Raw genomic sequence first — 25,989 nt, forward strand, 5'->3', positions numbered from 1 at the left:
CAGTTAGCAGGACTAGGACTTGTTGGAGCACGCAGCATATTGGTAGCAGCTACTTATCATGAAAATGTTTCTCCTACTTCACTGTAGTGTTGAATTACTCTGTGTTCAGTAGATATTTTTACCTAAATCCTTACTCCTCCAATGTGTATCTGTAGTCTGAGAATGATGTATTAGATGCCTGATTTTTTTTTTTTTTTTGTCATATTGATAGTGAAAAGCTGTAACAAGCAGATAGTTTATATTATGCTCAGTGTGCCTCCACCCCACTCATCTTTACAATGTGTTAAATTCAAACACTGCTAGTTTAGTGAGCCAAGCTTCCCCTTATTTCACTAATATTTTATGAGTTCCTGTCTTAAACACCTGGAGACAAACTAACCTCTGGTGTAATTCTAGCAAGAGTTATGCTAGCTGTGAGTTCAGGCTGCACTCCTTAAAATGCAGCTTAATTTTCCAGCAGAAATATATAACAATGATTCTTTCTTTCCCAATGTGTGTACTCTCTGTGTTTTGAAACATGTCTTTTTACTTGACTAAAATAGCATCTTCCTAATTTTTCACAAAAAAATAGCATTGGAGAGTCAACACAGCAATGGAAGAAGCAAGCTATGCATTAAGAAATTTGTTTTGCTGGATGCACTTGGGCCCCATCATACTCTTAACTTTCCATACAAAACCTATCATAATAGCGAATTACTATCCTTGTGAGCTGTTGTGTACACAAGATTGCAAATTTGGTATCAGAACAGGGTCTGAAGAATAATTTTGCAGAATCACATGCTTTTTCTGTAGGAAAGCAAGATGATGCTGTTAAGACATGGGAACTGGTAACAGATCTGTGTTCATAATTATGAAAGTCTAATGTGACTCTTTCAAGTCTGCTATGGTCAGTCATGTGGTGGTGGTTATCAAGCTGATGGCTAGCTAAACTCAACCACACCGCTCTCTCACTCCCCCTATTCCCCCTACTGAAAAGAGCAGGGGGAGAAAACAGGATGATGAAAAAGGGCTCACATGTTGAGGTAAGGACAGCTTAATTATAGAGAAAAACAAGCAAAGTCTGCACAGAAGTGAAAGGAGAAAACAGTTATTCTCTATTTCCCAACAAGCAGTGTTCAGCCATGTCTCAGGAAGGAGGGCCTCAATGTGTCGCAAGTTGCTTGGGAGGACGGGCGCTTTCCTAACAAGAGCCCCTTCCCCAAAAGTCCCTTCGGGCATTTTGGGCCAGCTGCCTTGGTGCATTTCCCCCCCGGGGCTGCCCACCCCATCCTGCTGGCTCTGTGGGGCTGGGGGCCAGCCCTGGTGCTGTGCCAGCTCTGCACCACTGCAGACAAAACAACTGGGGCCTGGGGCCGCAGGTGCGGGGCACAGCGCTGCATGGGCTGCTGCAGGACGGCGAGCTCCATCCCAGCCGGGCCCAGCACACAACGTGACTGCTGATACCAAGGCATGGGATCTTTATCTTCCTAAGGTACACAGCTTAATTCTCAGAGCAGAATTATGCTGAAGTGAGCTTTGCATACAGCTTTGGTAGAGCTCTCTTTAAGAGGTATTTTTCAGGCACCTACACTCTACACTGTTTATTTGCTATCTATTGGCCCAGTTGTCCACTTAAGTTCACACTTGAGGAATAGTTTGCTCTGGGTCCAAGTATTCTCCTGACTAAATGATGACTACAAAGTAGCAGCCGTCAAAAGTGAATCCTGTGCCATGTCTAAAAGCCTTTTTTTTTTTTTTTTTTTTTAACTTAGCCTCTGTGTAGGCTTGTTTCACCCAAGGGGTTACTTACTGGTCTAAAGAATATTTAAGGAATGGACAAATTTCCCATGCAGCAAAAGGACAAAACAACTTCCCTTGGAGTTCCATCTTGAAATATTATTTAAATTTTACAAAATCTAGAGCAAGTAGTACTTTACGGTGAGGAGAGTGAGGACTGTGATGATCTTACCCATTTGTATTTAATGTCACTCAGCTAAATTACATAATTTATGACTGGACGGATATCAGTGCTTCTTTTTTTTGGCCACTGCCAATTGTAGGCTATTGCAAGGACATACAATTCAGCAGCCTAATGCTGCAACAAAACAAAGCAAAACATTTTTCTTCATTTTACAATACAGTTTTATATTTATAATGATTATTTGTGCTTCTACTAACTAAATACTCACCAGCAGCACCAACAGCGTGCTGCCGGTACCTGTGGAGTAAGTTAGATGGAGTTACGGGATAAGCCGCGTATCCCCTGCCAGCGCACGTTGGCAGGCCCTCCCCCCTGCCGTTAACGGCCGTTAACGGCCGCCAACGGCCGCCCCTCGGCGGGAGGAGCCGGCGGCCGCCCCTCCCCGCGCGCTGCCGTCACGACGCTGCCCCCGCCCGCTCCGTGCCCGGTGCCGGTGCCGGCCCCGCAGGGCTCCCCCGGGCTCCCCGCGGTGCTCGCAGCCATGGCCCGGCCCTGCGCTGCCGGTGCCGGTGCCGGTGCCGGTGGAGGCGGCTTCCCCCGGCAGCCCGGCGGCCCGCAGGGGGGCTCCTCGTCGGGCCGCGGGCGCGGCCGGGCGCTGAAGGATATCCGCGTGGACGAGGAGGTGGAGATCGCCGTCAGCGCGGCCCTGGAGCGGTTCCGATACGGGGACGAGAAAGGTGCGCGGAGAGGGACGGGGGGGGGGGCTGGGCACGGCCGGAGCAACGCCGCCTCGCTCCTTCTTCTTGTTTATTTTTATTTTTTTTGTCTTAGAGATGGAGTTCCCTTCTTCCTTGACGAACACCGAGCGGGCCTTCGTGCACCGGCTGTGCCAGTCGCTCGGGCTGGTATCGAAGAGCAGAGGGTAAGCAGCCCGCGGGGTGCGGGGACGAGCGGCCGGGTGCACAAAACCCCTGGCACGCTCGGTGGCTTGTCCATTAATTAACTGCTGCAGCGAGTGCTCCAGGCCTTGGAAAGAGTTCCCTGCCCTGCTGTCTGCCCGAGAGGTTTGCACACAATCTGATAGCTACAGGTAAAATGCCAGAAGAGCGCTTCTAAGAAGTGCAAGAGAACAGGATTCATACATGGGTATTCACAATTCCCCGCCCCCCCCCCCCTTCTCTGATATTTCAAAGAAGGAATCCGTGTTTATTGACCTGATAAGCTCGCATAAAAACTGAGAACCTGATTCCTGGGCGAGCTAAAGTGAAAAAAACAACGAGAAAAGGGAAAGTTGAAGGACAAACCCAGAAATTTAGGATCCCGCATGTAACCTGTGTGTGGGTGTGTGTGTGTAGAGTGTTGTAAAACTGCAGCAGTATTTGCTGTTACTCATTTCTGGTGGTACTTTGTGATCCTTGCTAAAGGAGTGTAACCTGCTAATTCTCTGAACTGTGCTTACCTGCCTTATTTCAGTGGGTGCTGTTCAGGTCAACTTGTTATGAGTGAGTAGCTTGATTTCAGGAGAGTTTATTGAATTGCTTGAATGCTTTTCAGGTGAAGTTACGCTGCTCTACACTGGTTCTGGTCTTGGGGTAGCACAGCTGATTTTTGCTGCAGATACCTGGGCCAATAAATTGGGTTGAACTTGTGTATCTTTGCATCATATTTTGGGAATGTGAAGTGTTAGAAAGCTTTAGCACAAGTGCCGAAACAGTCAGCAGGAAGACACTGGAGTTATACTGTACCTATTCCAAACAGTAAACCCTGCTTGAATCCCCACTGATTCCTCATAGAGCTACCTAAGTGTTCCTGAGTGACTCCCAAGTATGGTATACTGTTTGCAGTGTTTTTTGGAGCGTTCAGGGTGACTTGAAACTTGGAAAATAGTTGAAATTTAATCAGATGGGGAAAGAAAAAAAAAAAAGAGTATTCTCTTCGAAAGGCTAAACCTTTTTTTTTTTTTTTTTTGACTATGAAAATACATTGCACATTATGGAAACATAAATCTCCTTTTAAAATAAATTCAAGTATTCTTAGACTTGGTGTCCCCAGATTAGCTCCATAATGACACTTGCAATAATTTTTAGTTACCTGTCTTTAACAACTTGATTGTTATCAACTTCCATCACTGTATTTCTAAATAGAGTATAATTTTAATATTAATATTCATTACTGTGCCTGTGGCAATGAGTGCATAAATAAGGAAAACTGTTTCTTGGGAACCACAGGTCAATGCTGTGCGTCCTTTTTTTTTTTTCTTTACATTAAGGAAGCACATGTTGAATACTTAAAGAAACTGAATTATAAACTCTTCATAGCAACTACGTTTTCCTGTGGACGGTTGTGGTGGGTTGACCGTAGATAGCAGCCAGGTTCCCACTTCACCTGTCTCTCACTTTCCCACCTCATCAGGAGGGGGAGAAAATACAATGAAAAAATCTGTGGGTTGAGATAGGGACAGGGAGATCACTCACTGATTATTGTCACAGGTAAAATCAACTCAACTTGGGGAAGATGATTTTATTGTCAATTAATAACAGAGTAAGGCAGTGAGAACTAAAACTAAAAATCCTTTCCCTGCCATGTGCCTTCTTCTGCCTCCTCTCTCTGAGTGCAGGAGGATGAGGAGTGGGGGCTGTGGTCAGTCCATGATTCTTCATCTCTGCTGCTCCTTCTTCCTGACGCTTTTCTTTCCCAGTGTGGGGTCCCTCCCATGCTGTACAAATACTTGATGAGCTGCTACAACACAGGCCATGAGAAGGGCTGCAGTTTTTTCATACCAGAGGGTGCAGTCCTTTAGGAACAGACTTTTCCAGCATGGGTGCATCACGTGCTGCAGTTCTTGCTGGAAACCTGCTCCTGCAGGGGCTCTCCATGGGCCGCAGCCTCCTCCAGGCCACATCCACCTGCTCCACTGGGGGCTCCTCCACCCATGGGGGGGCTGCAGCGTGGAGATCTGCTGCATGTGGGACCCATGGGCTGCAGGGGGACAGCCTGCTCCACCAGGGGCCTCTCCCTGCACAGCCCGCAGGGGAACTGCTGCTGCCTGCCTGCAGCACCTCCTGCCCTCCTGCTCCACTCACCTGGGGGCTGCAGGGCTGTTTCTCTCACATTGTCTCACCCCACTCTCCCAGCTGCTGTTTTTCTTCTTGCTTTTCTGTTACTTCTATTTGTTAATTTTTAACTTCTAAATCTCTTTCCTATCTAGAAATGATTTTTGTGTAATACCTCTCAGTATTGATTGATACGGTGATTGGCGGAATTCACTATCTTTTGGGAAGCAAATGTAACGATCAACTTTAAAAAAATAAATAAATAAAAAATGTAGCAGACCAGCATTACATTATGGAGACCTAATTGTGGTGTGTTGGGCATAGGCATGCAAAGCCTGCAATGTCTCTGCATTATTACCTTAAGGTAACAGTGGGAGGCTTTGGTGTTGGATACTGAGGATGCTTCTCTCACTTTGATTATGTGTTACTTGGCAAAGGAAATTTCTAGTTATAACCTTTTATTCGAAACTAATCTGACAGCAGTCTTGGAAGAATTACAGTGAAATATCATTGCATAGAGGTAGATAAGTTACTTATTCGTATATTTTTTCCTCTCCCAGAAAAGGATCAAATCGATACCTGACTGTAAGGAAGAAAGATGGATCAGAAGTAATTCATGCAGTAATGACTTGTTGTTTGGTTCCAACGACAAAACATGCCATTCAGAGGTTGATTCAGAGATTTCCTGTCACAAGCAAAGAACGAACAGAACTTCTGCCAAAGACTGAGCGAGGAAATGCATTTGCTGTGGAAGCTGGTAAGTACAGTGTATCTGATGTGGACTTGTGCATCAGTATGGCTTAGGGGAGAAAAATACCACACGAACACGACACCACAACACAACCCAGCCACATAAAACCACACTGATTTCAGTCTCCTCTTGCATTCCAATGGAGAGACCTCACCCTAGATAAAGCTATTAATTGACTCGATCTTCAGTTCTTAATACAGCGTGGCTTCAGGCTGGTTTCATGAAGTATTACTTAGGCAATCGTGCCACGCACATTCTGATGTTTCCCTTGTGCAGAATTAATTTTGAATCTTTTAGCTACTTCAAAACAAATTCTTACAAGTTCTGTGAAGTTGAACTGAAGAGAGAAATGCTACCAAGTCCACTGCATAAGAATAGCCTGTGAGAAAGTGAGGTTGTTCTTCTTGTAGGTATTCATGTTCTTGATAACACAAGTTTAATTTTGTCTCGTCTTCTAGCTGTAAACTTGTTTCCAAAGAGCTTAATGTCCAGACTTTTTCATTCCCAGAACATCAAAGAGTCCGCTGGAAGGCATGCTTCTGATATGTTTTATTATTATTATTATTTTTAAAAACAATCCTTTGAATAAGGTTATTGCTTTAACAGTTGTATGCAAGAGTTTCATTATATTTCTGTGCTCAAAGATGTGCAAAGGTGTGCTGCACTTCTACCAATATGGGTAGAATAGGAAAACAGCCTATTTCATTGGGTATTTCAGATTTATGATGGTTCATGCTCCAAGTGGTTTCTTTTCTAGTTTTCTTTAAATGATGTTTTAGTTCTACAGTTTTTGACTGTAATCTGTTAGCCTATGTCTCTCTTGGTAGGACGATGCTTCTTGTAATCTGTTAAACATCTTTAGTACATGCCATTGGATTTACAGAAGGCTTTTTATTCTTCTAGGAAAAAAAAAGGGGATTTTAGAACAGCATTTACAATGCTGAATTTGAAGTAATTACTTCTGAATGTATGCAGTTTCTTTGAATACTTACGCATTTCTTTCTAATCCATGGTAATGTCATATTTGGGTTTAGGGTTCTAGATACAGTGTAGTTGACTTCTGTTACTTAAGATCAATCTTGCAGACTAGAACATAAAGTTATACAGAATTTACTGATAGGAAGTAATAGAAGAACAGGCAGAATGAAAGAGTGGATATGAATCACTGCCGAGTTACTTCTCAGAAGTAATTTTTCAAGGCCAGGCTGGATGTGGCTCTGGGCAGGCTGCTGTAGTGGTTGGCAAGTCTGCCCAGAGCAGAAGGGTTGAAGCTAGATGATCTTTAAGGTCCTTTTCAACCCAGGCCAATTCTATGAAGTAATATTTTTCAGTTTGGAATAACTTATTTCTCTTTATTTAACTATGCAGTGAATATTTCTAGGCAAACTGTGGAGGTGTGAATGCGTAAACATGAAAAAAACACCAGGCTGTTTTTCTCAAGTTTAGTTTCTATTTCTTTTTGTTTTTTCATGACATTTTTTGACTTTGAGTAAAGTACTGGAAAAGTCTGCTTTTGTTTAAAACATTTGTGGAATTAGTAACTCCTTTAAACGATATTTATTTCAAGCACCATAACAGAATATGGAACTATAAACATTTCTTATAAATACATGATGGGTGCATTGCTTTATCTGTAGGGATGCATACCAGGTCAGGAATGCTTCACCATCGTACAAAAATGAACAATATCTTAATGACCTTCTTTGGTATCTGTTTCTTCGCATACATACCTAAACTGTTAAATTCTCTCCACAGAAAACAGAGAAATCAACAAGGCAAGTGGACGGCTGAACAGTGGTATCCCTCAGGTTCCTGTGAAAAGAGGGGAATCGGAGTTTGATTATTTCAGGCAGTCACTACCAGTTTTTGAAAAACAGGAGGAAATTGTCAAAATAATCAAGGAAAATAAAGTTGTTCTAATTGTGGGAGAGACTGGATCAGGAAAAACTACTCAAGTATGTATATTTATTTCTCTTAAAAAAACTGTTTTTACAAAACTAACACAATTTTTGTAACATGTAAGTAGTAAGGGTTTCTTTGACTTCTCAGGCTTTTATTTTCCTATATAGTAAAGTCTTTGTCTAAATTCACTTTTGTGCTTTTGAAATACTAATTCCGCAGGTACTTATTAAAAGTGTAAATTGGTCTACGTAATTTTCTGATAGTTACTAGTTTTCATTAAAATTGCTCCATTCTTACCAATTATTTATGTTATTATTTTGTTTAGTTCTTTTTCTTCTACAGCTAGTTCTGGTTTTAGTATCAAGAGTAGAATATTGTTATGATGAAAAGAAAAGTCGTTTACAGGTATTTTTATAGGTTCAGCTTTTTTTTTTTTTGTGAAGCAGATTACATTTCTAAGCTAATAATTTTTTCCTGTCTTCCTGATGTTCCAAGTACATTTCAAGTAGTAATTCTGTTGTGAATGCTCTTGCAACGCCGCTAGTACTGAGATGTGGTTAAGTTCGTTCAGTGTGGTTAAAAACACCCTGTAACTTCATCAAACTAACAAGTAACTTGAAAACACTTCTTATAGATTCCTCAGTTCCTTCTTGATGACTGTTACAAAAATGGAATTCCCTGTCGTATATTTTGCACTCAGCCAAGACGTTTGGCAGCTATTGCTGTGGCTGAACGAGTGGCGGCAGAAAGAAGAGAAAAGATTGGCCAGACAGTTGGTTATCAGATCCGATTAGAAAGCAGGTACTAACAGTATTTCTTTGAGGCAATTGATCTTGTGATGGTATCTTGAATCTCGTGTACATTGAAACTATAGTATATTGGGGATAAAACCTAGTAAACAGCCAAGTGTATAAAATGTAGGTAGGATGTGCAATTCCAGGCAGTGGAGTATTTACAGAAGACAGTTTTCCTCCTGTAGTCTGTAGTTACATGTAGTAGATTTTCTCACATGTTTTGCAGGTGCATTCACGTCATTTCTGGGGGGAGAAGGAAACTTCTATTATTTTCAGAGCAAGTCTACATTTTCCTCTACTTTTTACTCCCCACATTTTGTCTTGTAATGCGTGTAGGTCCAAAAGTTCTGCAAGCTTTAATGGTAGGTAGGAGGGCCAGTGTGCTTTAAGGAGGGCTTTATAGTGACAGTTTATAGGGGATTTAAAAAGGAAAATAAAATAACAAAATATTAATGATGAAGCTGATCATTATTTACCAGTCTAGTCTGGAATAAATTTAATGTTTCAACTCTTCTTTTTTAAGGTGTTAAGTGATACAGGAGTAGAGATTTCTAGGTTGTGTGAGAAATATTTTCCCAAAGCAGACCAGGAATGGATGAAATTCTGGAGGTTGTGCAGGATGTCTAGACTCCCCAACTTGTGTAGATGGATGAGATTCTCGTAGTTGGGAAATGAATGAGAAGATGGCAAAGGGTATGACTGGCTATGTTGTTCATAGAAATGAAGATAGCTAATAAAAATAAGTACAGTTGAACAACAGAGCCAAGTTAAAGAAGAATTTGAGTATGTGTACAAAAGCTTAAAAGCTTATTAAGAGAGATAAAGATCTAGAAAAGATGAATTGCAAATGAGGTCACAGAATCATAGAATGGCTTGGGTTGGAAGGGACTTGAAAGATCACCTAGTTCCAACCTCTCTGCCACAGGCTGGCAGGCACGCTACCTACTAGATCAGGTTGCTCAGGGCCTCATCTAACCTCGTCTTGAACACCTCCAGGAATGGGGCATCCACAGCTTCTCTGGGCAGCCTGTGCCAGTGCCTCACCACCCTCTGAGGGAAGAAAGTTAATAATTATTGTATGGAAATACTACAATGGTTGAGTAAGAAGAACAAAGTTGGATCTAAAGAGCAGTTGGAAGCAGTTCCTTAAAAAGAATAAATAGGATTCTCAAAAGAAAGGACAAAAGAGAGAGAAGGCATTATTTCCAACGTTGGGTAAAAAAAAAAAAAAGGGGGCTGTTTATGGTAACACATGTGTTTTATTGTTTTCGTTTTACTGTTAGATAGCAATGATGATTTCTAGAAAAGGCTGCTGGAGAGGAATACATTTTGGAATATTGAATCCTTGAACTTAGTATGATGTAGGAGGATTTTTGAAAAGCAGGATGAAACTTAGAAAGTATATGATAAGTAGTGAGTTTATATGCTGTCGAAAAAAGAACTCTAGGGTATGATAGCAAGGACTTTTTTAGAACTTAAGCTGGCAGTACTGGAGAAAGCAGTGGCAACTGCTGTCTTACTTGCAAAACTAACTCTGTCATAGGTACTAGAATAGTAGCTTTTCCAGATCTTGAAACTCTTTAAGAGAAAAAATGATTCATTTGAAAGGATTTCACCTGATTCAGTCAAGTATAGTCAAATGCAAATAGTTCAGTACAAGCATGTTGAAAAATTGGAACTTGTTTTTGTAAAGCAATCCACACAATTTTCTGCTAGACTACAATTGTCTACTAACTAGACAACAGAGATTCTAAAGGTTTTTTCATTTGTTCATATATTTATTTAAATGTGATCCTCACTTTGCTAATGAATCCACTGTCTGAAGTTTTGGAATATAAACACCAACATTCTGTAGGCGTTCTCTGGGAATAGGCATAGTTTTAAACTATGAATTTTTTGTGAGAAGACTGTACTTTTGGTGAGTAGCTGTTCAATACTTTAATTTTCAGTAATGAAAAGATAGCATGCATTTAAATGGTGTAAAAGACTGAAGTATCTTTATGAACTGTTCAATAGGGTTTCTCCAAAGACACTGTTAACATTTTGCACTAATGGCATACTACTTCGCACACTAATGACAGGAGACAGTGCTCTATCAACAGTGACACATGTTATTGTGGTAAGAGTCCCGTTTTTCATGTGAGATGAAACAATGCGTATTGATAATAGAAGACGAGATCCTAGTTTTCTTAATTCTAACATGACTTTTTTTCTAGTTTACTGAGCCTATTTTAACGTGTGTGTGTGTTATGTATATTTTTTTTCTTTTGTAAAAGTATTTTATTGTAAGTTCATGCCAATGATTAATTAAGGTATGATGAAGCAGTTGTGGCATACAGAGCTATATTTTTTTCCTAACTTCCTCTGTCAGAAAGCATAAAAGCTTTAGGCTTATGTGGATATGATTCAATATGATACTGTTAGAATTTCTTGTATTATATACTACTTTTTGCAGTAGTTATTTCTGTAGTCTGTTTGTTAGTACAAATGTTTTCAAAATAAGGAGTAGTATAACTTTCAGCAAATTACCAAAGTGTTTTTTCGATTATGATTTTTTCCATTATGGAGATTTAGAACTCAGTGAACCAGCAAGTGAATCATCTTGCAAGATTTTTCCCTATTTCTGAAAACAGGAAAAAATAAAAATAATTCTATGTACTTGCCTGTTTAATGGAAGTATGAGAATGTTTTATATAATTTTGACTTCAGCTTCAAAATGTTGTGTTTGGGTTCCTGCTTGATAAATTAATAATGTGGAAGATAAATTAATAATGTGGAAGAAAATAGGAAGAAAAACTGACAATTATTAGATTAGTCAGCTGTATACCTTAATTCGTGTTAAGTTTTCTACATGACTTAATCAATTTTTCTGGTTGTGTGGTATATATTTCTTCAAATGCTCATAAATTCTGAAGTGAGAGTGTATTAAAATAAGACGTAGGAACAGTGGTTCTTGTCAGGATCTTGGAGATGAGATTCATTAAAATATAAGAGTTTCAGAAGTTCACTTCAGCTTCTGAAGTCAAGCTGTCTGTGGCTTATACATTATACAGCACAATCTGTTCTGATACTGTTGTGAAACTTTGGAAAAGTTTTCGACTTCTGGATACTTTGTAAAAAAAAATCCTTAGATAAACTATTTAGAATACTACATTTTAATGTATCATTAATGTATAAATGAATTATATATTTTCATTCAAGAAGTTCATATTTGTGAAAGGTTATAATCTTAGATCTGTGGTGTTTATCTGTTGGTTTCTTTTTCTTTTGTTTTAGGATGAAGTACATGAGAGGGATAGATTCAGTGACTTCTTGTTAATAAAACTGAGAGATGTATTGCAGAAACAGAGTAATTTAAAACTAATCATTTCTAGTGCTGCTCTAGATGCGAATCTCTTTATTAGGTATTTTGGAAGTTGCCCCGTAATACACAGTAAGTATTTTTGTAAACTGAAACTTGAGTATACCTGCCTAGAATTTATAGTTCTTAATAAACCATAGCAGAGCATTCTGAGCAAGGGAACATGAACACTGAGTGAAAGTTAGAATAATGTTTGTCCTTTTATTTTGTTTTGCCATTTTTAAAAACTTTTTGCAGCCATTTCAGAATGAAGTATTTTATCACAGGAGGTATGGTAAGTGCAGGAGTGCCCTGTTGTAATGTTCAGTTGAAGCAAAGGAGAAGTTCTTAATGTACTGACTTCCAGGGTGCAACTTCCTGGAGGCAGGAATCTAGAAATTAAACGTGATTTCACTATCATCAAAATGTTTTTCGGAAGAAACCTCAATTATGTTGTGTGGTTTTCCAGTTTACTCTTCTTGCAGCATCCTGTTAATTTATATCAATATATTTATGCAGAAAACAGATACCTCTCTTTCGTTTACCTCAGTGGTTATACTTTGACTACATACTACTAGTCTACACAGGCTAATCACAATTTAAGATTCTTAGCTTTTTGCATTTTTGAGAATTTAAAAGAAGAAGGCAGTTGTTTAGATAATGTACCTGTTAAGGTCTTAAAAAAAAAAAAAAAAAAAAAAAAAAGATTTGATCCTCCTTCAGTGATGTAGACTATAAAACCCTGACCACGGCTACCAGCACTTTGCATACAACAGGAACCCACAGCCACACAGTTTGTGATCAGTGTTAGAAGCCTTCTCCCTGACAGCTTTTAAAGATACGTTCAAGCTGGTTCTTTCTGAAGAAGAGAGAAGTTTTGGGTAACTGAAACTTGACTATGGCAGATGTCTGCTAAGGGACCAGAAATTAAAATCTAGAGAATTTTTTCCTTTGAAAAAGTATCCTTTCATGTCTGTTAGAACGGTCTAGAACATAGTGATATTGAAAAAGAAATCAGGGTAGATTATTAGGAGATGAAGACCGTTTGGAATATCTCACTTGTTACAACTTACTCAGCAAAAAAAAAGGCTGAAGTGATTAAAGAAATTGAGGGAAGAAGTACATCTCACATTTCTTGGGGGGAAAAAAAATTTCAATACAAAATGACAATCTTCTTGTGGGATCTTGCGCTAAAGTTACATTACTGCTATGTCTGTAATTCAGGTGGCAGTCTTACACAGTGAATTCTTCAACACTAGATGGAAAAAGGTTATTTTCTTTTTCTCGATTTGATAAAATTGCAATGAATATGCTGTCAAATGCATATATCTCAATGCTTTGATAGCATCAAAGAGGTTAATGAAAAACAATGTACCCAGCTGACATTCCCATTTTAAATCTTGTTTTGTGGCTCAGTAATCTTAAGAAAGCAAACTCTTGGTGAAGGTAGTCTTACAGAATTTGTCAAGAAAAGTAATAATTCCTTAAACCAGGACCTTATAATTTTTAATTGACTTTTAATGTTTACAAAAACACTTGTTTGATTAAGATTGTCGATGAAACTAGAAAGTACTTAATACTTTATGAATTATCTGTATTTTCAGTACAAGGAAGGCCTTTTGAAGTTAAAGAGATGTTTTTAGAGGACATTTTACGAAGCACTGGATATACAAACAAAGAGATGTCAAAGTACAAAAAGGAGAAACAGCGAGGTTGGTATACATCTTAATTGTGAGAGTGGGCAATGAGGCTAATTGAGTGTTTCAACTATTAAATAGGATGATCTGATGTGTTAAAGTTCCAAAGCTGGGATGTTAAGTAAGGCAGGATTAGATAACAGTTGCTATCTTTAACCTCCTAATGTTTGTTACTGATTAAAAAAACCCTCTAACTTCCTTTCAATAGTTGTATACTTCTGGCTTTCAGTTTTTAGATGTTTTATTTTTCCTAAATGTTATGATACAGAATTGCATGTTGAATACAGAAGCAAAAGACAGTATGTTGATTTTTTGGGGTACAAATTTAAAAAGTCCTGCACTTTTTAATGACTGCCATTATATCTTCCAGAGAAATGGTTCATATTTTCACTGCTTTCTTTATGCATGGGTATACTTAATAAATATTAACCCAGAGACATTATCTTACTTGAACTTAACGAATTTTAAGACAATTATATTAAGTAGATATATTTTTTGAGAAAAGTTTTCCTAACAACTTAAAGTAATGATTCCAGTGTCTAGAAAAAAACAAAACAAAAAATGAATCTGCAACAAACAATCTGAACTTTGTGTTGCTCAGCTTTAATCCCAATGGATAGCAAAGTTCACTTAGAAGAGTATCCTTTACTATTTTTTCTTTTTGCATGCAAAAAGTAGTTGTTACATGTAGGAGATATTTCACTTTTCTCTATTTTTTCTGTTCTGAAGAAAAATTGGACGTAATTGTGTAGATAGAGAACTCTGTTGAAACTCTGTTGAATGCAGTTGAGTTGGAATACTGATGGCTTACCCGTAACACCCAAATGATTTTTTTTTTTTACCTTATTCTTAGAGCAGACATTTAAAATAGTACACTTTGGGTGCCCTTAATCACAGAACTTATATTGAACTGGTACCAGCATTCTCGACTGAATAAAAGAGAATGCAGTAGGTAAAACTTTATGACTTGATGTAACTATATTTTATAACCAAAACCCATGGATGATTAAAATGATTGTAAAACCTCTTTTGGAAATATCTTATACCTTCTAGAAGTAAAACAGCAAAGCACTCTTACTGAGTGGTATTCTGCTCAAGAAGATAGTAGCAAGCCAGAATCTCAGAGACAAAGATCTGTTCCAAATCTATCTGAAGAGTATAATCTGATGGATGATGGGGGTGACACAGTATTTAATCAACTGGTAAGTTTTTCCATTTGCTGGAAGAGATGTTTTAAATTTGTAGTATAGTTATCCATTTAAAAACTGGTTTATAAAGGTAGTGGGAGAATCAAGTACCATTCATTGTAGGAGAAGATTGTGTCTGAAACCACCTAAGGAACCTGAGTGTGCTCAAGTCCATGGGATCTGATATGTGGCATACAAGGGTCATGAGGAAACTGGGAGATGAAATCGCTAAGACATTACTCTTTGAAAAGTCATGGCAATCTGGTAGAGTTCCCGGTAACTTGAAAAGGGGAAACATAACTCTCACTTTTTAAAAGGGAAAGAAGGAAGGCCTGGGAATCTGCAGGCCTGTCAGTCTCACTGCTGTACCTGGCAAGATCATGGAGCAGATCCTACTGGAAACTATGTTATGGGACATGGAAAACAGATGCGATTGGTTACAGCCAGAATGGCTTCCCTAAGGGCAGACGTTGCCTGGTAAATCTGGTGTCCTTCAATGAGGTTGAAACATTTAGTGAATAAGGGGAGGAGTATGTGATGTCATCTGCCTGGGTTTGTGCAAAGCATTGGAGACTGTCCCACATGACATCCTTGTCTCTGAAATGGAGAGACATGGATCTGATGTATGGACCTGTCAGTGAATTAAGAACAAGTATTATTTAATATCTTTGTTGGTGACATGGACAGTGGGATTGAATGCAAGTTTGCTGATGACACTATGTTGTGTGGTGCAGTTAACATTGGAGGGAAGGGATGCTGTTCAGTGGGATCTGGACAGGCTTGCGAGGGCCTGTGTGAACCTCACGAAGTTCAACAAGACCAAGTGCAAGGTCCTGCATCTGAGTTGGGGCAATTCCCAAGGCTGGGCAGAGAATGGGTTGAGAACAGCCCTGAGGAGAAGAACCTGGGGGTGCTGGTGGATGAGAAGCTCAACGTGAGCTGGCAATGTGCACTTGCAGCCCAAGAAGCCACCATACCCCTGGGGTGCATCAAAAGCAGCATGGCCAGCAGGGCAAGGGAGGTGATTCTGCCTCTCTGCTCTGCTCTTGTGAAACCCCACCTGGAGCACTGTGCTCAGCTCTGGGGCACCCAGAGGGAAATGGATGTATTAGAGAGGTCCAGACAGGGCCATGAGGATGATCCAAGGACTAGAGCACCTCTCATGAAAACAGGGTGGTGTAGTTGGGGTTCTTTATCTTAGTGAAGGCTCAAGGGGTTCCTTCTAGTGGCCTTCCAGTACCTAAAGGGGGCCTACAGGAAAGCTGGGAAGGGGCTCTCTGTCAGGAAGTGTAGTGGCGGGACAAGTGGTCACAGCTTTAAACTAAAAGAGAGTAGACATAGATTGGATGTTAGCAGGAAGGAAATGCCTCAGTCTGAGGGTGGTGAGGCCCTGGCACAGGTTGCCCAGACAAGCTGTGGCTGCCCCATCCCTGGAGGTATTTAAGGCCAGGCTGGATGGTGGGGCTTTGGGGAGCCTTGTCTACTGAGAGTTAGAGGGACTGGAACTGGATGGTCTTTAAGGTCCCTTCCAACCCAAACCATTCTGTGATATTATTCGTGAAGAGATTCTAGAAGGACATTGTTACTTGTTTTTTCTTTTTATTAGGATGAGCTATTCTAGAAGATAGCCAAAGTATGCTTTTCCATTATGATGATTTTATATATTTTTTTAGATAGAGTAAATAGAGTGATAGTGTTTTCAGTACTTGCATATGATACTTCAAATACTTCTACTGATCACTGAATACTATATTTCTTGTTGATTCTCAAAAAAAATAATGACAGAATACTTAGTAATTCATATGTGAGTATAAAGACAAAAGAACTTTTAAAGGGATTCATCATTTTAATTCTGTTTTTTTTTTTTTCTTTTTTTCAGACTGAAAAAGATGCAAATTGTCTTGAACCATGGCTAATAAAGGAAATGGATTCTTGTCTTTCTGACATCTGGTTGCATAAGGATATTGATTCCTTTGCTCAGGTGTTCCATTTCATTTTAACTGAAAACGTTAGTGGTAAGTTGCTTCTGATTATTTTGTTTCACAAGAAAAAAACAACCATGAAATGACTTGATTTTCTGTGATTTTGTTATCTCAATTCTCAAATGTTATTTTTGAATACTGATGCTTATCCAAAAAAAAATGAATGTGTCTAGCAGAGTTAATCAGTTGTGCACTTATTTGTTATCATGCTCATTTTGAAGTATTGATATATATGTTATTATTGTTTTAGAAACATTCTAAATTTACATGAATTGACTGATAGGATGAAGTGAATAAATAAACTCTTGTTGGGCTGGGTTTTGAAAGTCATATTCATATTTTGCTTAGAAGAAAAAATGTGTAATTTTTTGCTAATTTTTTACTTCTCAGTTGATTATAGGCACAGTGAAACCAGTGCAACTGCACTAATGATTGCAGCAGGGAGAGGCTTCCTGAGTCAAGTAGAACAACTGATCAGCATGGGAGCAAGTATCCACTGCAAATCATCCAATGGCTGGTAAAAACAAACAGATAAACTGAAAAAAAAAACCATCAACTTGTATCTCAATATAAAAATGGTAAAACTTAGAAAACATAACAGAACTCTTAATTTACTAATTTATCAGAATATTGTGGTATAATAACATAAGTGGTAATGAGTTTTGACAGTCTAAACAATTTCTAATTTCTGTTCTATTACATTTTTTTCTGTAAATTCTAAATTAAATTGTCAATCAAATGGCCTTGAATACAGGATGTACTATACTCCTGATTTCAATGAACCTGATTTGACCTACTGCTAGGAAAAGTTAGGAATATTTCCTCACTTGGTTGATTGAATTAGACCCCAAATGTTTGGTGGTTCAAATTATAAGAGAGTTAACTATACTGGATTAAAAAAAAAAAATTCTCCTGCAGGTGCAAAGGTCTTTGCAGTGTTACAGCTGCAAGTATGTTCTGTTGGGTAGGAAAATCCCTGTTAATCTCTTAAAATAAATAAATAAAAAATTAGATTTTGGTGGCTATAAATCTATCTTTGAGTAGCTGGGAACTACTATGAATCACTGTAGTGTAGAAGGATAAGAATAGGGATTCCAGATGGCTGATCTTTGAAGAACTTGGGAAGGAATGCAGTTTAAAAGGAAAACAGAATGAACTGCATTGTGAGGAGGATGACTTCCACAAGGGATCAGAACCCAGTAGTTTTACGCATTATGGAGAAAAACACTTGGGGTGTGACTTCTCAGGATTATTTAAAGGATCAGGTAAAAGGTTGCTATAAAAAGGCTTAGTTTAGCTGTGCACATTGTGACACTCCTTTAAAAAACACAAACCATTCTTCCCACTCCTTTCCCTTTGCAGGTACTTCTGTGTAGAGATACCATTTTTACTTGGTAAAGAATTGCAGCTATATAAAAATTGTGAAACTATTTATTATACATGTTTTTACAAGTTGCTAATCCAGCAGTAATGACACTGCTTAAGTGGTAATGCAGAAATGATAGAACAGTGCAGTGCAGCATGTCAGTTGTCTTCTCACTTAAGGTGCTACTCATATGTATCTTGTGAAGAGAAAATAATAAAGACCATTATGCAACTCTTTAAGGATGGCTCTGGACTGGGCTAAGCACTTTGGGCAGACGGAGGTTGTTGACCTGTTGGAATCCTACAGGTAAGCTATAACTACTTTGCAAAAACAGTTGTTTAACTTGGTATATGGATGTTTGTTTATGTTTTGCCACATTTTAATCAGAACAGTTTCGGGTACTCTAGAATTTGGCCTAGAGGGATTTGTTTGAGAGTAGAAGCATTCTGAAAATATGTTGCTTATGATGCTGAACAGAAACTTTTTTTAGTGATTATGTTTGCACAACTCCTGGGATAAATATAGTTCTAGTGGTATAGGAACTTTCTTATATCATTAGCCTTTACTGTCATGTTGTAACACAACAGGAATGTCAGTATCTAGGCTTGATGTGATTATAGTAAGTTACATAAATATGGAGGAGGTATTGATGCTATACTATGCTTTCAAAATAAGCATCTTAAATGAAAATGGTGCAAACGGCATCCTTTCTTTTTCTGTGCATTGTTGATACATGATATACCCATGTTTAAAGAAACATTGTATGCAGGTAACATGTAGGGCAGTACATTGAAAACTGTTTGATGTTTAACTCACAGGAAATAGTTACAGTTCTGTAGACCTGTGTTGTTATAATTTGTCTGTGTAGTTTCTTAGTGTCCTTACTACTTAAATTTCATGGTAGGGAAGTTTTTGGAAGACATGTTCTTCTAAATGTTTTCCCTTTAGCACATAAAACAAACTATGTAACCTCCAGTTGTTTTGGGTCATGTTTCAACGAAGTACAGTAACTCTAATGCTAAAAATGAGAATTGCATGCTCTGCAGGGTTAGCACGTAAGTCAGTCAACAGTGATAGTATTGTGGACATGCTGTTCTTCTGCACTTTAAACATTGGACACAGGTAGTCATCTTAGTCTGGATCTAAATTTGAATTGATGGCTGAATGCAAACTTGAAGTAAACAACCTTGACCCTGGCCTATACTTGTATGTTTTAGTGCATCAGTAGAATTTGGAAATCTGGATGAAAGTTCCCTTGTTCAGTCAAGTGGTAATGACCTTGGAGCAGAGGACAGAGAATTGTTGAAAGCTTATCATCACAGTTTTGATGATGAAAAGGTGGATCTGGACCTGATCATGCACATACTTTATAACATCTGTCACACTTCAGATAGTGGTAAGTATATATACACAGTCCTATATAACTGCTGTGGATTCAGCTTCTGATTATTTGTGCTCTTTTTTTTCAGTAATACCAAAAACCTCCTGGGTAGTTGTATGTATGTTACTGAAGTGTATTTTCATATATTTGAAGTGAATTTGTTCTTTAACTCTATAAATCAACTCTTTTTGTAGGAGCAATTCTAATATTTCTTCCTGGCTATGATGAGATAGTTAGCTTGAGGGACCGTATTCTTTTTGATGACAAGAGATTTGCTGACAATGCTCACAGGTAAAATGTTTTATTTCAATGGTTCTATTGAGATTTTTATTGTTTCTTTTAAAGATCCTTAAAAAGTACTCCTTGTCATTTATTAGATATCAAGTTTTCATGCTTCATTCAAATATGCAGACTTTGGATCAGAAGAAAGTGCTTAGAAGTCCACCTTCTGGTATTCGCAAAATAGCAAGTATCAGATGACTTCTTCACATATTATATTGATCTACGTAGTCTTTTACAGTTACTATAGTCTTTTTCTTACTTGCAGATTCTTTCTACTAATATTGCAGAAACCAGCATCACAGTTAATGATGTTGTATTTGTTATTGACTCGGGCAAGATGAAAGAGGTATGATTGACTTAAACTTTCTTTGGGAAGTAAAATTTTTAAGATTATTTAAAAATACTAATATACCATAAATTTTGGAGAAATTAATTTTTGAGAGCTAGCATATGTCAAGTAACAAAACTCATTGTGAAGTTCTGGCATCCTTTTTCTTTATGACAAGTACTGTAAACAAATGATTAAAAACGCTGGAAAAGTTACTGCAGGCTACTGTATGTGAAAAAAACTTCGCGCTTCTGTTTGATTTTCAAAGTCTATCAGCTTAGAACCCCACCTTCCTGAGAGTTAAACAACACTGGGAGTTCCCTCTGTCATGTTATTCTGTCTAGGCCAGTTCTAATCTAGTGCAAAGTTTTCAGACAGTTTTTTGATATGTTGAATGCCCCCTATACTAATTACTTCTGTGAGAAACATGAGAACTTAGAGTAATTTCATGGGAGATATACACACCAAATTTATCAAGTTCTGATGGTACTACAGTTGTTTTGTATTTTTGCACCAAATGCAGGGAAAGTGGGACATCATTTCCAAGAGTAAAACTTTATTGCGTATAATAACATATTTTTGCTTTGTGATACTGCAAAACACAACTCATAGCACTTATTGATTAACACCATTGAGTAGAAAACTTCTGATTTAGAAAACTGTGTAGTGCAAAGATACTGCAAACAAGGTAGCATAACCTCACTTCTGAGTAAGTCCTTTAGAACATGACTTTGTGCCAAAAATGTTGGTACTTAATATTATTTTTTACAGATCTTCTATTGATGATTGAAATCATTAATAATTTTTATTTTATGTACTCTGTTAAATCTCTATTTTATTTTCATTTTCTTTTGTAGAAATCTTTTGATGCACTGAGTTGTGTTACAATGCTAAAAACTGTGTGGATTTCAAAAGCTAGTGCCATCCAGAGAAAAGGCAGGTAATAAATGTTTCATGCTGGTTTTTACTGTGCAAACATCCACCATCCTGTATGGTAAGGATAAAGTACACAATTGAAGGGGAGCCACACTGGGTAACATTACTAGGTTAGTCCAGTATAAAGTTTGACTATGGCCAGTAAGTCTCTGAAGAAAAGTAACGGTCAGCATGTAGTTCCTTGGAGTAACTTCCCCAAGTCCTAGAAAAATGTGACTTAGGAATTTCCCAGAACTTACAATAGGCTTGTTTTTTGATTTTTTTTTTTTTTTTTTTTTCCCCCATGAAACTGTTCACTACCAGCACCCACTGTATCCTGTTAGGTATTTCACAACTTACCTATATTATCTCTGGGCAAAGGGCTGCCTACCAGTTTTTGCTTGATGCCCCTTCATCCCTATGTTAGAAGAGACATTGAACAGTGATTTCTTACTTACTTTTTCCAAACTATTTCTGACTTTACAGGACTGTCATTCTTGTCGACACTGGGTGACGGCTAAGTGTAGCAACAAATACCAGTGTTTGCTGCTATAATATTGGCATTAGCTTTCAGGAATCTTAGTGTGCATGTAAGAATTTGCTTTCTTTGTCCCCTCATTTTTAAGTAGTTTGGTCTTGGTTCTACCTTTTACTCCTGGAAAAACTTCCAGCTCTTGGGGGTTGTAAGGAGGTTTAAGAGAAGAAGAAATGAAGTTTGCCACTTATATTCTTTATAGCTAAAACAGTAATATTTGGATTGATCTTAGATTAGTATAAAAACAAAACAAAACCACAACAACAACAAAACCACAAACAACAACAAAAACCAACACTCATCACTTTGTTTAGGCCTTGTTTTTGTCTCCCCAAGTCTTTCAATGTTGGCATAAAATTATATTAACAAATTTCCATACTCAAAAACAGTCTACTTTCTGAAAGACTCTCACTTTATATGTGAGAATTAGGATTAACAGAATTATCTTTTTATTAGAACTGCTTCTACAGACAATTCCTGTTCTAAGTTTGTGTTGTTTATGGATGTGTGTGATTTTTGTGATTTATTTTTTTTTTTAAAGATGTAATTATTAACAACTTCCCATATTTTATTTTCAAGGGCTGGGCGCTGTCGGCCTGGAGTCTGCTTCCGTCTCTTCAGCAGGCTCAGATTTCAGAATATGTTGGAATTTCAGACTCCAGAACTTCTACGAATGCCACTTCAGGTGCTTGTTCAGTTTTAATTTATAACTTTAAAACACGTATTATCAAACTATACTACCTATTACAAGAGTTGGTTTCATACAATCTAAATTTTCTTTTTTTATGTTTCTAACTTGTAGGAGCTTTGTTTACACACAAAACTGCTGGCTCCAATTAATTGTCCAATTGTTGACTTCCTTATGAAAGCTCCTGATCCTCCACCGGCTTTAATTGTGAGAAATGCTGTGCAAATGCTTAAGGTCAGCAGAAGTATAGATTTAGATGGAATTGTGTTTGTTTCTATGTTTGTGGTGTAGCAGTATATCTTACTGAGTTTCATGTTTACTGTGGTTTTGTTTCTGTTTTTGTATGTGTGGATGGATGTTTTAATATTGAAGGAAAAGAATGCTTAAATTCATCTCAAACTTCACACGGAGTTTGACTTGTATTCTTAGTATTTGTAACAAGTCTAGTTAATGTCCTGTATGCACCTTCTTTCTGCTTTTATTGGAAATTAATTTTGTCTGCTTCCCCTTTCACCCTCTGTTTTTTTCTCTTCAAACAGACAATAGATGCTATGGATCCTTGGGAAGACCTCACTGAACTTGGTTATCATCTTGCTGAATTACCAGTAGAGCCACACCTTGGTAAAATGGTGCTGTGTGCTGTTGTTTTGAAGTGCCTGGATCCCATTCTTACTATTGCTTGTACTCTTGCATATCGAGACCCTTTTGTCCTACCTACACTGGCCTCTCAGAAGCGTGCAGCCTTGCTGTGCAGAAAACGTTTAACTGCAGGAACGTTTAGTGACCATATGGCACTTCTCAGGGCTTTCCAGGTATTATTTCTTCTTCAGAAAGAACACTAATCACCATAGATCATGTACTGAAGTAAATAATGTGCCTATAAAGTTGAATGTAGAGTGATAGATTGTGAGTAAGTAGTTAGATAATAAACTTCTTAATTTTTTTTTTTTTGCCTAGTGGCTGTCCTGATTGTTAAACTCACTAATAACTTCGTGAGGAAACATTTTCAGCTTTTTAATTTATATTTTTAATCTGTCTAAATTCTAATGGTTCTAACAAAATGAGACTTCCTGTTATTGTAACAGGATATAAAATAACTTGGAGATACCCAATTATCTAAATTAACTTACCTACTAAATTCTCTTTACATTAACTAGAAAAAAAAATCTGATTTGATGCATTTCAGTTTGAGAATTGTTTTGTCTTTGTTTTTCTATGTAAATGTGCTTGAAAAGTAATTTTTTTTGTTGTTTTTAGCTAACCAAATCTAAAGGCAAATGTAAAAATACTCTTTACAGGCATGGCAGAAGGCACGAAGTGATGGCTGGGAGAGAACCTTCTGTGAAAAGAACTTTCTTTCTCAGGCCACCATGGAAATCATCATAGGAATGAGAACACAATTGCTTGGTCAGCTTAGAGCTTCAGGTGAGTAGCTCAGAATTTTTTTTAATGCAGCCTCTGACTCCAAAATAGAGTAAATGCATATGGATTATAACAAGAATAACATTCACAGGTGTCCTTTGCTAATTTGAAACAGACCAGTATACATCCATTCTGGTCATGGTGGAGATACCAGAGAGAGGAGGTGTTGCTGAAAAACAGAAGCAGATGCTAATCTTACTGAAAGTACTCTTGTAGTTCTGCATTATGCTGGCTTTCACATGAAATATGACTTTCATATGAGAGATGTTTTCTTGAATTTGTATGTTATGTTAATTTATTTCTGTATTAGATGTCTCTGTGCTTTAAGAACTAATTGCTTTTTGAGTTAGTACAAAGCACCTTATCAAGAAGGATTTTGGTCGAATCGTTTCTGCTTGGTGCTGTTAAGTTTGGCAGTGTGAAAAATGCAGCAAGAAAAATGCAGTGAGAAACAAAACTATGAATGTGTGTATTACATCTGTCTTCTTCCTTGTTCAGGTTTTGTCAGAGCCCGAGGAGGAGCTGATATCAGAGATGTTAACACTAACTCTGAAAACTGGGCTGTAGTTAAAGCTGCATTGGTGGCTGGGATGTATCCCAATCTAGTACATGTGGACAGGGGAAACCTGGTTTTGACAGGACCAAAAGAGAAGAAAGTGCGTTTTCATCCTACCTCTGTTCTTAACCAGACTCAGTATAAAAAGGTAAAATCCCTTATACTCTTTTGTCAAGTACAGATTCAAAGATATTCTATCAAATTTATGAAAGTTTTAGAAATGTCCTTTCATAGCTGTACTTTTAAAAGTAGCATGCGTGTGCCAGTTAGTAGACACTAGAATTTTAGGAAATATTTTTCCTGCTTGTTGATGAAACAAAGAATTAGAGTTGGTTCAGTTTTACAATATTTCATCCAAAATTAATTCAGAAGGAATAATCCTTCTAGGTGGAACAAGACAATATGAAAAAAAAAAGACTAAAGCCCTAGTTATGAACTCGTGTAAAAGACAGTGATCTCTGCTCATAGTAGTAAGCAGTTCTGCTCTGAAACTTGAGTTTTTAGATGCTTGAAGCAAAATATTTGGCTTTAAAGGTGGATGTTCTTTCTAAGTAAAATTGAATTTCGTGTGTGTGTATATCTGTTTGTATTTTTACATATATATATATCTATCAAATGAGAAATGTTAAAACTTATTTCAATTACAAACAGAGGGTAAAACAGCCTAGTCTTGATTGCTTCTGTGCAGATTCCACCAGCGAATGGGCAAGCTGCAGCTGTTCAGGCACTCCCCACAGACTGGCTTATATATGATGAAATGACAAGAGCTCACAGGATAGCAAATATCAGATGTTGTTCAGTTGTAACGTCTGTCACTGTGGCACTCTTCTGTGGACCAGCTAGGTTACCACGTAACGCTTTGCAGGAGCCTTCATCTCTTCGAGGTATATCGGATTTCAGATTTGTAATGTTTCAATTTAATACATATTAGAATGTGATATGGAAGGCTCATTTCACAAGGGTATTTAGTACATGTATTGGCTAATTCTTTAAGCTACAGAGCTGTGGTTCCTATAGCTGTTCCAGAATAGCTTACTGGCTCTGTAAATAATGGCTTAGTTATGCACAAGAAATGTTCTAGCTTAATGTTCTTCTTCTTCTTCTAAAAAAAAACAAAAACAAAACAAACATTTATGAAGTGCTACATTTTGATTTCATTAAATGCAACTTTTTACTGTTGGTATAATAAGTAATGAAAAAATAGAAGATAAGGAACTTCATTCTTCATTGTACTGTCAGAAATGATCACCATCCCTACCTTGTATTCTAATATTCTGCTATACGTAAGGATTATGAAATTTGTTGCAGAGATTGTGATCTACATTCTTAATCTACAGTAAGAGCTATTCTCTGTAAAGAGTTGTTTTTTTTAGCAGCTGTTAATTGATCATGCTAGGAAAACTCCAGTTCCATGTTATACCTACGTTCCATCAACAGCCATCATTCCTGAAAAATTACTTTATCAAGTATTGTTTTCTTTTTCCCCATGTTTATAATGTGAGCCATAGCTGGGTGATTTGGATACTGTCTGTGCATTAAGGCAGAAGTTTCAGGCTTCCCTGGCATAAGGCAATTGAAGAATAACAGAGGTTCCCTTCTCCTCTTACTGTTTTATCTGTTTGTGAAAACATACCATACAAAATACCTGTGTCCTTACAGGACAGAACCAGAAAAAGGTGTTAACCAGAAAAAGGGGTTGTGAGCAAAGGAATTGTTGAAGTCCCAGAAAGTATTTGAATAAGTACTTGTATTTTATACTAATCTAAGAGCACTTCAGCATCTTATTGTGTTAGGAGAAGTAGAGAACTAGATTTATAGAAGATTGTCACAAGCCTTCAAATATTAGAGAACTTAAATGAGGGAGAAAAGGCTATACCACTGAATGTTGTCTGGACTGAAATGACCTTATT

General features: G+C 37.7%; 1 protein-coding gene across 3 annotated transcripts in view; it reads left to right on the top strand.

Moving 5' to 3' along the window:
* Nucleotides 1-2,374: 2,374 nt before the first annotated feature.
* Nucleotides 2,375-25,989, top strand: part of YTHDC2 (YTH N6-methyladenosine RNA binding protein C2) — a 32,772-nt gene continuing 9,157 nt past the window's right edge. The window contains exons 1-23 of one of the 3 annotated variants that reach the window (XR_014687261.1): nucleotides 2,375-2,637; nucleotides 2,732-2,822; nucleotides 5,514-5,710; nucleotides 7,460-7,659; nucleotides 8,241-8,407; nucleotides 10,417-10,519; nucleotides 11,677-11,833; nucleotides 13,345-13,452; nucleotides 14,491-14,639; nucleotides 16,504-16,639; nucleotides 16,997-17,123; nucleotides 18,213-18,278; nucleotides 19,190-19,368; nucleotides 19,548-19,644; nucleotides 19,731-19,818; nucleotides 19,901-19,981; nucleotides 20,821-20,903; nucleotides 21,993-22,098; nucleotides 22,216-22,335; nucleotides 22,641-22,913; nucleotides 23,400-23,526; nucleotides 24,022-24,227; nucleotides 24,768-24,963. Coding sequence is in view for 2 of the 3 variants with exons in the window: in XM_084504454.1 (XP_084360580.1) it covers nucleotides 2,442-2,637; nucleotides 2,732-2,822; nucleotides 5,514-5,710; nucleotides 7,460-7,659; nucleotides 8,241-8,407; nucleotides 10,417-10,519; nucleotides 11,677-11,833; nucleotides 13,345-13,452; nucleotides 14,491-14,639; nucleotides 16,504-16,639; nucleotides 16,997-17,123; nucleotides 18,213-18,278; nucleotides 19,190-19,368; nucleotides 19,548-19,644; nucleotides 19,731-19,818; nucleotides 19,901-19,981; nucleotides 20,821-20,903; nucleotides 21,993-22,098; nucleotides 22,216-22,335; nucleotides 22,641-22,913; nucleotides 23,400-23,526; nucleotides 24,022-24,227; nucleotides 24,768-24,963 (3,253 nt within the window). In the remaining variant the exon portion in view is untranslated. Of the gene's footprint in view, nucleotides 2,638-2,731; nucleotides 2,823-5,513; nucleotides 5,711-7,459; nucleotides 7,660-8,240; nucleotides 8,408-10,416; nucleotides 10,520-11,676; nucleotides 11,834-13,344; nucleotides 13,453-14,490; nucleotides 14,640-16,503; nucleotides 16,640-16,996; nucleotides 17,124-18,212; nucleotides 18,279-19,189; nucleotides 19,369-19,547; nucleotides 19,645-19,730; nucleotides 19,819-19,900; nucleotides 19,982-20,820; nucleotides 20,904-21,992; nucleotides 22,099-22,215; nucleotides 22,336-22,640; nucleotides 22,914-23,399; nucleotides 23,527-24,021; nucleotides 24,228-24,767; nucleotides 24,964-25,989 lie in introns of those variants that run through there. The other 2 variants (XM_084504454.1, XM_084504455.1) reach the window with 2 other exon arrangements.

This window comes from Aythya ferina (genome assembly GCF_964211825.1).
Source record: "Aythya ferina genome assembly, chromosome: Z".
Classification (NCBI taxonomy): Eukaryota; Metazoa; Chordata; class Aves; order Anseriformes; family Anatidae; genus Aythya; species Aythya ferina.